The following is a 12,237-nucleotide window of genomic DNA, read 5'->3' as shown; positions in this document are numbered from 1 at the left end:
CTTCTCCGGTGACCGTGGCGGGGGCTCCATTCTGCTCGGAGAAAAGGATTCTCAAGAACAAGCAAAGACAAGGGTGCTGGGTGCTCCCAGGCACGGGGGACATAAATAGAACAAGGTGCTGGGCAGGTGCACGAGGGGTGGGCCTCCAAGCAGAGCCTGGGCACCAGCAGAGTGAACGTCCCAGTGAAGAGCATCCTCGGCTGAGCCAGCAGGTGCCAAGGCCCAGGGTCAGGCACAGGTGGGCAGGCCCCATACACCCAGGGGAGGGACTTGGGCGTGATTCCCGGAGGGAGCTACAGGGCAGGGAGGATGGCTGTGGCCGCAGGAAGCCTGCCCGGCCCCTTCCTGGGCTGGCGGGGTGAAGGCGGCCCAGGAGGGCTGTTTCCTCAGGAAGCTGCTCCCACCCTGAGTCTGGTGCGATGTGCAGCGCCACCTGGCGGCCACTGCCTCACTGCACTCCACTGGGTCAGTGGGGCGCTTCCGGCTCAGCCTGGTCCTTGTGTCTCCCCCACCCCCAGGGGAAGGAAGAGTTTGAGAAGACCCAGAAGGAACTGCTGGAAAAGGGCAGCATCATGCGGCAGGGGAAGGGCCATCTGGAGCTGCAGCAGGTGAGGGGCTCAGGGTCCCCAGGGCCCTCCCTGCTCAGCCAGTCCCCACACAACCATAAGTCCAGCAAACTGTCCCCCTATGTTTGCTGGACTTATTTGCTTTAGTAAGTTTAAGAAAAAACTTATTGCTTAAGTATTATCAGAGCCACTGCGGTAGATGTTTTAGAGAGCACATACAGAAAAGTGTAAAAGGCAGGGGAAATAAGGCGCACACCCTGAGGTAGTCGCCGAGTGCCGGGTCTTGTTTCCAGCTCTGTCCTTGCCTCCGGAGGGAGCTCTCTGTGTGTTTGAGATATTTGTGAAGTGACATCAGCTTTTAGCTCAAAGATTTTCTGTGGCATTAAACATCTTTAAAGGCCATATAACATACATTATTGTGGAATGCTTATGTTGTGCCCAGTTGTCCTTGTTATAAATAACACTGCTGTGTTTATCTGAAGACACAGAATTTTCTTCATATTTTGGATCATTTCCTGAGGGTAGGAAAGGGAGATTTTTTTAAAAAATAGAGTTTTATTCTGATGATGAAGTTAATGAAAAATTACATAGACTACACAAAATAAACGCAGAAATATAGCCCACAGTTTCCCTCATCCGCCTTCCTGCTGGGCGCAGGGAAGGATGGCCTGGGAACGAGCCTACTGGCTCTGCCCTGAGGCCCACAAAGCTGGTTTCCCAGCTGTAAAGCAGGGATCACAGTTGTGTCTGTCTCAGGATCAGTGTGAGAATTAAGTGAGTAAATCATGCGTGATGATTAGGAGGCACCTGGCACACACAACATGCCAGCAAAGAATGACTTCTGGTAACTGTATATATGGAATCTCCACTGATTTAAGAAATAGACATGTACTTTATCCTCTTTATCTTCCTCTGGACTCCCCCAGCTTTTATTTAACCAGTTTCCTGCTGATGGGCATCTAGGTTGCTCTTAGAATTACTTTTATAAACAATGTTGGACTGAATATACCTCTTCATATATCTGATTGATCAGTTGGATAAATTGCTAGAAACCGTAATAAAAATAAGGGATATATATGAAAGACTCTAAAGACCTAGAGTTCCCAGGCTGGGACATAAGTACGAGTAAAGGACAGGTAATAAAATGTATTGACAAGAATATTTGTTGCTCCATTTCCATACCAGTGAAAAATCTGCCCCCGCCGGCCCCCGCAGTGTCTAATGTTAGAGTGTTGGATGAATAAAGTATGAACATTTGTACAGCAGAGTATTATGTAGCGATTAAAAATTGTCAAAGAATGAAAAAGACCCACCAGAGTTCAAAACAAGAATGAGCACATTGTCTTGCTGGACAAGAGAACTGAGTGGTGAGTTTCACCAAGTCAGAGGGTCTTATGTGTTAAGAAGGAGCGGTTTCATGTTGGTTTTGCTAATTAAATTAGGTCTTGGGACCGCAAGTAGAATGGAACTTTATCCTTTAGTGTGTGCACGGCTGGTCACGGCCGCTCAGTGCCCTGGTAGAAGCAGCTCTGGCGAGGACACCGTGTCCCCACTGGTGACTTCTGGACCAGGGCTGCTGCTGCTGGAAATCTCTCCTTTACCACATGCTTTTGTGGGTACTCACAGACCTGAAATGAGTGACCTGTTGTTGGGTGCGAAATAGGTTAGGAAATATTACATGCAGTACATTTCCAGTTTTCAAAAATTGAGAGGAAAGTGGGAATATTCATGTTTGAAGGAAAACTTAAAGGCTATTCACCAATTCTTGGTGTGAATTTTCATTTTCTGAAATTTTACAAGTACCATGACCTTTGTTCTTTTGTTTAAAATGTTTATTATAGAAAATGTAATATATCTCTAAAATGAAAGGACCCCAGTACCCTGGGCACCACTCGCTGGGTCCCGACCGTCCTCAGCACAGCAGGCACTGCTGTGGCCTCTGGCCCCGCTGTGCAGGCCGTGGCGAAGGCAGGCTGCGTTTCATCTGCAGAGACTGTAGCGCGTGGTTCTGAAAGATAATTGCCCAGAATTTTCACAGGGGTTGTTTCTGGCTGTGTGGGATTCCAGGGGATGGCTGTCATTTTTACTGCTTGGTATCTTGAAATCTTTTTACAGTGTATTTGTTAAGGAGGACAAAATTTTATTTTAATTCATTTTGAAGTATTTATAGATTCACAGGAAACTGCAGAGAGTCCAGAGTGGTCCTGTGAATCCTTCACCCATTTGCCCCAAAGACTGCGCGCTAAGTACCTGGAGAACTGCACAAAACAAGATGGACACCCCTCACCCCTGCAACTGCTCATTTGTTCTCTCTTTTTATCATTTTGTCATTTCAAAAATGTTACACAAACAGAATCACACCTTTTGAGATTAACAAAAAAGTTACTTGGTGAATCTCTAGCAGGCTCGTGAGGATGTGTGCTCTGCCGATAGGCTAGAGATAACCTGTTCCCGTGTCCCCACAGACCCTGACCGTTGTCCCTCCTGGAACGGGTCCCTTTTTATCCTTTTTGCTCTGCTGCTGCGGTTTTAACTCTGCTTTCCCTCCGCCCCAGCTGAAGCAGTTTGAGCGACTGGAGCAGGAGGTGTCACGGCCCATAGACCACGACCTGGCCAGCTGGACACCAGCTCAGCCCCTGGCCCCAGGGCGGACGGGTGGCCTGGGGCCCTCGGACCGGCAGCTGCTGCTCTTCTACCTGGAGCAGTGTGAAGCGAACCTGACCACGCTGACCAACGCAGTGGACGCCTTCTTCACAGCCGTGGCCACCAACCAGCCACCCAAGATCTTCGTGGCACACAGCAAGTTTGTCATCCTCAGCGCCCACAAGCTGGTGTTCATCGGGGACACGCTGTCACGGCAGGCCAAGGCGGCCGACGTGCGCAGCCAGGTGACCCACTACAGCAATTTGCTGTGTGACCTTCTGCGTGGCATCGTGGCCACCACCAAGGCTGCAGCCCTGCAGTACCCGTCGCCTGCTGCTGCCCAGGACATGGTAGACAGGGTCAAGGAGCTGGGCCACAGCACCCAGCAGTTCCGCCGGGTCCTGGGCCAGCTGGCAGCCGCCTGAGAGCAGACGACCAGAGGGACGGGGGCAGGGGAGGAGGGGGCACCCGCCCCGAGAACTCTGCCTGGGCCCGGTGCCCCAGACTGTCCAGAGCTTTGTACATATTGAGGACAGGGCAGGGCGTGGGATGGTGCTCCTCACAGGAGCCCGAGCAGAGCTGGGCCCCGGGAGCTGAGGCTGAGGAGAGGGCTGGTGGTGTCCCCTGAGTGCATGGCAGGCCCTGGGAGGGTCTCCACAGGGGCTGGGCCAGGAGCAGGTAGGCCCCTGACCACATGGCCTCGGGTGACCCCTCGGACCGACCCCCCTCGTGAGGGTGCAGTGCTCCCCGGCAGGGCAAGTGTAGCTGTACCAGGAGAAAACTCTAAAAAACTATTTTTCATTATTGATTTTCCAATCATTTGACTAATAGTCTACATTTAAATAAAATTTGAAAACTGAAAAGCAGCCTCCTGCAGTGTGAGAGGCTGGAGGGCCCACGGTGGGAGGCAGGGTGGCCTGGTGCCCAGGCCCAGGGCAGTGGCGGCGGAGGGAGGGCGTGCACAGTGGGGCTGCAGGTGGCTCAGGAGGGTGGAGATAAAGCAGGTCCCTTCAGAAGAAAAGAGGGCCGGGCCGGGGAGACAAGGCTGGGGGCGAAGTCTGCAGCCCTGAGACCTGTGCCTGAGGGCGCTGCTGGGAAGGGCCGCAGCCAAGCCTGCGCTGTGCAGAGAGCGGAGGGGCCGCCACCCCAGACCAGGCTTGGAGGCCAGGGGGCCAGCAAGGCTGGCCAGGGTGCGGCTGGCAGTGAGGTCTCGTGGCAGTGGCCAGGGTGAGGGCGGTCATGGGCGCAGAAGCAGCTGCAGGGGCAGGTGAGCCTGCTCTGCGGCCCCCCGTGTGCCAAGGCAGAGAACTCTCGGCTCGGCTCCGCTGGGGAAAACTCACTTTCACAGACCTTATCCAGAACTTTGCAATTAGAAAGAACTCATATTTTCAGCTCGTGGAACTTCTTCCAAAGTGTTTTATTTGAATCACACATGGATTTAGCCTCCAAGTCAGGAGGTGGAGGCTCAGAGGGCCCTTGCCCTGGGGTGTGTGTGCCCTCCTGGGTATGTCTGGCACTGCAGGTGAAGCGAGAGCCCTGGAAGTGCCGCTCCTAGCTCTGACCTTTGTGCATGTGATCTTGGGCCTCAGTTTCCCACTTTACCAAGAAAGGAGTAGAGCTGGGTTTTCTGGCAGCCCTCTCGGCTGTGAACTCTCCAGGGGGGACCCGGTGAAGGCAGCCGTCCTCCCACCCTTCACCCACCCTGGCGAGGACACAGAAGAGAAGGTGCAGGCTGTTGCTCTCTGGTTTTATTAGGATCTTACACAGATTGGGAGTTGGGGAGGGTATGTGGTACAGGGACTCAGTTGGCCTCCAGAACCTCAAGAACCCAGGGAATAAACTCCGTGACCCGGGCGTACACGCCTGGAGAGAATGGGAGGCACCGGCCACTGCCCCAGGACACGATGCCCACCAGGGTCCAGGCGCCATCCTTCTGGCAGACTAAGGGCCCTCCAGAGTCACCCTGCAGGAGGCAAAAGGACCCGTTTCCAAACCTAAAAGGGGTGCTGGGGCCCTAGTGTGCCCTGACCTGGCTGAGTCCAGGTGTGGGAGTGGGCAGAGAAATGGCACGTGACACACAGTGACCAGGCCCCAGATACTTAGGTCTGGGCCAGGTGGCAGCCCCAGCTCTGCTACCTGCTCCCAGGGGGCCTGTGGCACGTGGCTCACCCTCCCGGCCTGACATCATCTGTAAAACCAGCCGACAACATCCCGCTCACAGGGTTGCTGTGAGGATTAGATGCCCCCGGGGTGGCCCACCAGGAGCGCGCCCTCCGTCGCAGGCATCTGTTGCTGCTGGCCCTGGCTTTGGCTAGGGCCCCGGGCAAGGAGTGAGGCTGAGTAGACTGTGGCAGAGAGGAGTGGCCTGCCGGCCTGGCCAGGGGCAGGGCTGTGGTTAGTGGGGGTGGGCAGGGGGCCAGAGTGAGGCTCACCATGCAGGAGGAGACACCGCTGGCCCCGGCACAGACCATCTCATCAGCGATCTTGCTGCCCCAGAACTTCTTGCAGTTGGTGTTGGACAGGAGGGGCAGGGCCGCCTGCTGCAGCTTGTCAGGGGTCTTGTTGGCTGGAGGGACAGGGGAGGCCACGAGGGGTCAGGGGCTCTCATCCCACCAGCATTGCCCCACTAAAGGACAAGCTGGGGGAGCCGTGGCCTGGGCAGAAGAGCTGAGGACACTGGAGGAAGAAAATCAGGCAGAGCGAGTAACCATAGAAGGTGAGACCAGGCCCCAAGCCAGACTGGACATTTGACTCCCAGCCCAGACTTGCTGGTGAGCTTGACACACCCACCCTCCTCAAGTCTGGAGAGAAGTCCAGGCCAGAACAGGCTGCTGCTGGACTCGGTGCTGGTTGGTGAGGGAGGGCGGTACTTGCTGGAACTTAGGTGTTTCTTCAGAAACTTATTGTTCAAGTCTATACTATTAAATCTCATCTTTATTTATGTTTGGTAGGTTTTTAATTTAAGAGGGCTTTAAATAAAGAAATGGAGATTTATGACTGTGTTGCAGTTTATGATGGAGCTTGGAATTTAGACCAAAAACAGAATGACTCTCACTTCGAGAAATCCCCTGTGTGCGGACACTCACCATTATACTGGGTCCTGCCCCAGCCAGTGGTGGCGCAGAGGTTGCCTTCGGGGTAGCTGGTGTTGGCACTAGGCAGGCAGACAGGAGACACAGCATTTGAGAGCTGAGCAGGCGAGGCCAGCTTCAGCAGGGCGATGTCGTTGCGGGCTGTGTGCCGGTCCCACAGGGGGTGTCGAAAAACCTGTGGTGACAAGGGTGGGGCCGGGCAGACCTCGGAGGGCTTGGGTGATTTAGGAGGGACACAGGCCAGGAGACTGGAGGACTTGGTGCCAGTGGGGTGGGTCTTTGAGAAGGAGACGCAGATGGGGCTGGACAGACAAAATTTCTGGAGGCTGGTGGGAAAATGGCATGTGACACATCAAGGTAGTTTAATTTTCATATTTTTGTGTTTTTCTACAATGAGCAAAATTTTATTATCAGGAACAACCCTCAGTATTTGTTAAGGAGCTTTATTACTAGGGAAAGAGAAGGAAAGAAAGCCTGGGGCCAAGAGTCAGAGGTGGGTGAGGCCTGAGCTGGCCAGCTGGGGTCCTCGGCCCACTCGCCTCCCACGGGGCTCCTCCCTGGCTCTGGGGCCCCAGGGCAGCCCTGCTGTGGCCGCACGAGCCTGCCCACCCAGCTGTACCTCGGCGATCCTCAGCACCTGCACAGCCTCGTCATCGGAGCCCAGATCAGATGCCCCAGCCACTACATGGTGATTCTTCCTGGAGAGAAAGGAGGTGGCAGAGGACCTCATGGCCACCTCTGCAGAGGGGCACCTGGGAAGTGAGTGTGGCAGGCAGGTGGCCCCGCTGGGTCACCGCCTTGTGTGGAATCCTCAGGCATCCCTTTCTCGTCCATATAGCGAAGGCACAGGACTAGACCAGCTGTCCTGGCCCAAGCTGGGGTCTGCGGATGGGGTTTTCTGCAGTTTGCAGCTCTGCCTGCATCTGGGGGTGGGGACAGCTGCTTTCCCAGCTTGCTGTCCATCTCAGACTCTTTCCCACGGGGCTGCAGTGTCTGGTTGGGGCTGAGGGGGGTGCAGGTTTTCCTCCGACGCCCCAGGGGCCCCTACCATCTAAGCCAGGCCTTACCTGACTCTGCAGTGGGCGGCGGTGACCACCCAGTGCTGGCTGATGAGGGAGCCACCGCAGAAGTGGAAGCCAGCTCTGGTCTGGGGAAAGAGTGAGGGAGAGTCAGCCTTGCCCCTCCTCTCAACCCCTCCCAATCTAACTCACCCGTCAGCCTGCCCCTCACCTGCAGGGACACCTGCCAGGGCCAGGAGCTGGGGACAGCATCCTCTCCATTGACGATCCTGGACAGGCCGCTCAGCTCAGGGTGAGTGGAGGGGACTCCACAGCCTGGAGCACAGGGAAGGGTGGCTGGTCAGTGGGTGGTCTCCCGAGGGGGTCAGGAGTAAAGATGGAGCCCTTCCAGGACTCTGGGACACCCTGACACCCAGAGCCCAGGCCACTGCCCAGCACTCTGCCCCCTCCGTCCCGGCCAGCAGCCGGCCTCAGGTGCCCTTGTGGAGGGTCCCTGAGGCTGAGGGCACCTGGAATTCGGGCCCAGAGCTGGAGGTTGGGTCCAGGACCCCCATGTGGGCAGCTCCCCTACCCACTGTGTGCCCTGAGGGAAGTGTGCGCCCCCCTCTGAGCCCAGAGCCCTGGGTCATGGGCCTGGGATGTTCTGCTTGAGCTATCGGTGCTCTGACGGCCTCTGAGTCTGCAGCAGGAGCAGGTGGGCACAGGGCAACGGGGGGCTCCAGAGACATTCTCAGGTGGGATTCCCATGCTCCCCAGCGGGACCCTGGCTTCTGAGAGGGAGGGGCCAGGTACGGTGGCTCTAGGGTGCAGGTGAGTGGGGGCCTGAGGGACCTCCAGGCAGCAGAGGTTCCCCAAGCCCAGCTAAGGACTGGGGCGCTGAGCAGAGGTACCCGGTGGGGCTGAGAGCAGCAGCCAGGGGAAAGAGTTAGGGTGTTCGGACGTGTGAGGTCTTGAACCCCCACCCACGGTCCCTGCTTCTAGGGGTGTGGCTGGGGGTGAGCCAGGCCTGCCCGAGCCATGCGCTTACCGAAGCTGTTGCCCACGAGGAGGAAGCAAAGGGCCACCCAGAGAAAGGCCATGGTGTGCAGCTTGGGAGGTGGGGTGGGGTGTACTCCAGGGACCCCCCTTATATTCCCCCAGCCCACCAATCGCAGCCTGCCCTGCCATCCCCTCCCTCCTTATCATGAGTCCTTGTGGGCCTGGGAAAGAGGCAGCCCTGGGGGCCATTCCTGGGAAGGTTTCCTGGAAGCACAGCTGTGTGGGGCCAGTGGTGGGCTCATCCCCAGCTGCCCACTACCCACGGAGGGGCCCTGAGCTCGCCGAGCATTAGGGGGAATGGTGAGGACCCCGAAGCCAGGGGCAGGAGCGTGGGGTGAGGCGTGCGAGTCAAGGTCCTGCTTCACCTGTCTTTGCCCTTCCTGGGGCGGGGGGATGAAAGACCCTCTCGGGACCCCGTTGCCACCTGGCCCAGTGAAAGCCCAAGCTTGGGAGCCAAGTGAGGCCTCAGAGGCCCCAACACAGGAGACAGACACACTGACAAGTCTTCCATTAGTTTATTAAGGCTTTGTGGGAGCAGGGAGGCCAGGTCAGGGCCAGGGGCTCAGTTGGCTGCCAGGATCTGCTGGACCCAGGGCATGAGCTTGGTGACACGGGCGTACACGCCAGGCTTGGAGGTGGAACAGGTGCTGCTGCCCCAGGACACGATGCCTGCCAGGGTCCAGGAGCCGTCCTTCTGGCAGACCAGGGGGCCGCCAGAGTCACCCTGCAGGAGAGGAGAAGCGGACTTGGGTCTGGCAGCCAGGCCCTGAACGGTGTTCCCAGGGCCCAGACCAGGTTCTGACAGGTAGTGGACACTCAGGACATGAACTCTGGAAGGATTATAAAAGAAACTTCTGCAGCTCCTTCTGGGGTTTTTGCTCTGAAAGTCTGGGCCACCCACTGGGATCCTGTAATAGAGGCTCAATAAAACGGGTTTGATTGACAGGAGGAAAGCATGGTGGTGCTGGCCATGGGGCCTCTGTGAGGGAGGAAGGGCTGCCCAGCCTCTTTTGGGAGCGCTTCTGGGCCATGTTCCACTGCCCAAGCCTGGGAGGGGCCGTTTGCTCAGATGCTGACATCGAAGGGCTTTTGTAGGGTGGAGGCTTTGAGACCAGAGCCCCTTGTCTGGCGCCTGTCTGCTGAGGTCGTCGGTGACCCACCAGGAGCCCTGTCTTCCCAACTACCCAGGCGGCAATGCCCAGGGAGACAGCAGCAGCCCGAGGAGGAGGCTGGCCTACTGCTTCCACTTCCTGTCTGGCCAGGTCCCAAGACTGGGCTTTTGCCCACCTCCAGGCTGGGAGGGAAGGGGCATCAGGGGAGCCCAGGAGGTCCTACCATGCAGGAGGAGACGCCGCTGGCCCCAGCGCAGAGCATGAGATCAGTGATCTGGCTGCCCCAGAACTCCTTGCATTCGGTGTTGGACAGAAGGGGCAGGGCTGCCTGCTGCAGCTTCTCAGGGGTCTTGGCATCTGGAGAGGGAGAGCGGGCGGTCAGCACCACAGCTCTGCCCTGCCCTGCAGCCGCCGCCCCGCTGGTGTCACTCACTGTCGTATTTGGTCAGGCCCCAGCCAGTGGTGGCGCACAGCATCCCAGGAGGGAAGTCGTCGTCATTGCTGGGCAGGCACACGGCGGACACGGTCTGGGAGAAGCGGGCGGGCGTGGCCAGCTTCAGCAGAGTGATGTCGTTGTTGATGGTAAACATGTTGAACTTGGGGTTCTTAAAAACCTGGGGGGTCAGACAGCCGTGATTGGGGTCCGGGAAGAAGCCACACGAGCCAGGCAACACCTCATGGCCTCAGCGCCCCTCTCTGGACAATGGCCAGTTTTACTCGGCAGCTCCTGCAGAGGCCCAGACCCAAGACCGAGGTTCAGGCCTCCCCCGTGTGGCCCCTCGCACTCCCTGCTTTCTGCTTTGCCTGTCATGAGCGGGTACCGGGATGATCTGGGGGAGGCGCACAGCCCCTTCCCCGGGGGTTTCAGGCCTCTTGGTCCAGCCCAGTTAGCCTGGGCTGCACCCTCCTGACGGCCTGTCCTGCCGGGGGTCGCCTAGACTTTGGGGGCCACAGTACCTTGGCGATCTTCAGCACCTGGATGTCCTCGGCAGTTGAGCCCTGGTCAAACTCCCCAGCCACGACCAGGTGGGAAGTTCTGGAGAGGGTCAGAGAAGGGAGGGGAGTTCCTGCTGTGAGGTGGGGGCAGGCGGGAGGTGCAGGGTGCTTGTGTGTGTGTGAGAGCACGCGTGTGCAGGCCTAAGGGTCGTGTGCACCTTTGTACATGTGCACACACTTGGGTGGTGCTGATCACAGATGGAACTTAAAACAGCAACCACTGCCCCAGAAACAGCCACCTACAGCCTGCGGTGCTTCCTTCCCAGTGACCCCTGGGAGACAAGCAGGACTTGAGTTGGCCACACATTTCCAAATAAGGAACCTGATGAACTAAGGCATTAGAGGGCTAGTCCTCAGCGCTGGCTCAGGGCTTTCCTCCCACCCCAAGGGGTTTCCTGGGGATCCCAGGCCCTCACCTGACACTGCAGTGGGCTGCAGTGACCACCCAGTCCTCACTGATGAGGGAGCCGCCGCAGAAGTGGAAGCCAGTGCTGTCCTGTTTGAAGATGGGCTGGTCAGTGCTGGCTGGATACCAGCAACTTCCAGCCTGGCTCACAAGCCAGGACTCCCCACTCATGTGCAGAATGCCCCCTCACCTGCAGGGACACCTGCCAGGGCCAGGAGCCGGGAACAGCCTCCTCCCCGTTAACAATCCTGGACAGACCACTCAGCACAGGGTGGATGGCAGGGACCCCGCAGCCTGCGGGTGGAAGTATCGCTGACGAGTGGAGGCCAAGGTGGATTCTGGACCCCCCAGCCCAGGTCCCATTGACCCAGGAATCCCCCAGAGACAACTTAGTCTGACGTGTGCCTCAGCCCAGACCAACCCAACAGGTTGAGTGTGGAGTGGCAGTAGGGCCGCAGCTCCCCTGCGAGGCTGGCTCTGTGGGTCTGAACCCAGCCTCCTCACTGCCTAGCTCAACCTCTTCATCTCAGTTCCCATTGGCAGAAAGGGGCGCATACAGTTGCTAATGTCGCAGAATTGGTATAAGGATACAGGCAAAACAGGAATGTGCTCTGTTCCTGGCACATAGTAAGTGCTCAGTAAACACGAGTTTAAAAGGGCTGAGTTCAAGGGCCAAGCTACTCCTGCCCACCAGCTGACCAGCTGAGCCCCTGACCAGAGAACCTTCTGTTCCCCTGGACGTGTCCTCCCTGACCTCTGCACAGGGAGTGAGGCCTGGGGGCAGAGCCAGGAAGGCCCATCTCCTCCCCAGGGGCCTCACACTGGCCAATCTGATCCAGTTCTCCCGTGTCCCCACCGTGGCCATGGAGATGGTGAGCCTCAGAGTGGGGCAGAGACTCGCTTAGGCCACACCACCGCGCATGGCCGATCAGGGAGCAGGATGCTGCTGCCCCTGGCTGACTTCAGGCTTGGAGGAGAGGGGGGCAGCCTCCCTGGCCTCTGCCTGCCCTGGCACTCACCGAAGGCTGTGCCCAGGAGGGCGCAACAGGAGATGAGCCAGAGCAAAGCCATGGTGCTGTGGTCAGGGAGGTGGAGGTGCCTGCCCAGAGGGCTCCCAGTTATATCTCAGTGCACCAGCTGTTATCTGGAGACCTTGACATGACAATCCCTTTCCTGTGTGCCCAAGTAGGCAGGATGTGCCAGAGCAGGGCTGGCATCAGGGCCTGGGATGGCAGCAGCTGCGGCCCATGGCTAAGCCTGGAGCCAGGGCAAAGGGCAAAGGAGGGGCCGAGCAAGGTGGCCCTTGGCCCACACCCAAGGGCAAGTTGGGTCACTTGGTCTTTCTCCTCTGCTGCCTCGGGGGGC

At 57.8% G+C, this 12,237-nt stretch overlaps 3 protein-coding genes across 9 annotated transcripts in view; 1 reads left to right on the top strand and 2 right to left on the bottom strand.

The window, feature by feature from the left end:
- BCAR1 (BCAR1 scaffold protein, Cas family member) overlaps positions 1-6,203 on the top strand; it is a 36,425-nt gene extending 30,222 nt beyond the window's left edge. For 6 of the 7 annotated variants that reach the window (XM_073225822.1, XM_036993960.2, XM_017658914.3 and 3 more), the window contains exons 6-7: positions 519-608; positions 3,122-6,203. In XM_073225822.1, coding sequence (XP_073081923.1) covers positions 519-608; positions 3,122-3,634 — 603 coding nt within the window. In that variant the 3' untranslated portion in view covers positions 3,635-6,203. The remainder of the gene's footprint in view (positions 1-518; positions 609-3,121) is intronic. The other variant, XM_073225823.1, reaches the window with a different exon arrangement.
- Positions 5,011-8,399, bottom strand: LOC108396172 (chymotrypsinogen B-like). The gene is made up of 7 exons (XM_017658922.3): positions 8,348-8,399; positions 7,532-7,635; positions 7,369-7,448; positions 6,921-6,999; positions 6,296-6,476; positions 5,642-5,775; positions 5,011-5,172 (listed from the first exon to the last, which is right to left on the bottom strand). The coding sequence occupies exons 1-7, from the start codon at positions 8,397-8,399 to the stop codon at positions 5,011-5,013; spliced, it is 792 nt and encodes a 263-aa protein (XP_017514411.1).
- A 452-nt stretch (positions 8,400-8,851) lies between these two features.
- On the bottom strand, positions 8,852-11,995 carry LOC108396173 (chymotrypsinogen 2). The gene is made up of 7 exons (XM_017658923.3): positions 11,892-11,995; positions 11,063-11,166; positions 10,883-10,962; positions 10,428-10,506; positions 9,904-10,084; positions 9,694-9,827; positions 8,852-9,082 (listed from the first exon to the last, which is right to left on the bottom strand). Exons 1-7 carry the CDS (start codon positions 11,941-11,943, stop codon positions 8,921-8,923), a joined length of 792 nt encoding a protein of 263 aa, XP_017514412.1. The 5' UTR covers positions 11,944-11,995; the 3' UTR covers positions 8,852-8,920.
- Positions 11,996-12,237: the final 242 nt, after the last annotated feature.

Source organism: Manis javanica, chromosome 17 (genome assembly GCF_040802235.1).
Source record: "Manis javanica isolate MJ-LG chromosome 17, MJ_LKY, whole genome shotgun sequence".
NCBI classification, from domain to species: Eukaryota; Metazoa; Chordata; class Mammalia; order Pholidota; family Manidae; genus Manis; species Manis javanica.
The sequence above is the reverse complement of the archived record's forward strand: the minus strand, read 5'-3'. Positions and strand labels throughout refer to the sequence as shown.

Excerpts from the sequence above, each read along its gene's own strand:
- LOC108396172 (XM_017658922.3), bottom strand. The coding sequence starts at position 8,399 with ATGGCCTTTCTCTGGGTGGCCCTTTGCTTCCTCCTCGTGGGCAACAGC. Across the intron at positions 7,449-7,531 it reads CCTGGCAGGTGTCCCTGCAG|ACCAGAGCTGGCTTCCACTT; the intron begins GTGAGGGGCAGG and ends CTCTTTCCCCAG. Across the intron at positions 7,000-7,368 it reads GCCGCCCACTGCAGAGTCAG|GAAGAATCACCATGTAGTGG; the intron begins GTAAGGCCTGGC and ends CTTTCTCTCCAG.
- LOC108396173 (XM_017658923.3), bottom strand. The coding sequence starts at position 11,943 with ATGGCTTTGCTCTGGCTCATCTCCTGTTGCGCCCTCCTGGGCACAGCC. Across the intron at positions 9,828-9,903 it reads GGGCCTGACCAAATACGACA|ATGCCAAGACCCCTGAGAAG; the intron begins GTGAGTGACACC and ends CTCCCTCTCCAG. Across the intron at positions 9,083-9,693 it reads GCGGCGTCTCCTCCTGCATG|GGTGACTCTGGCGGCCCCCT; the intron begins GTAGGACCTCCT and ends CCTCTCCTGCAG.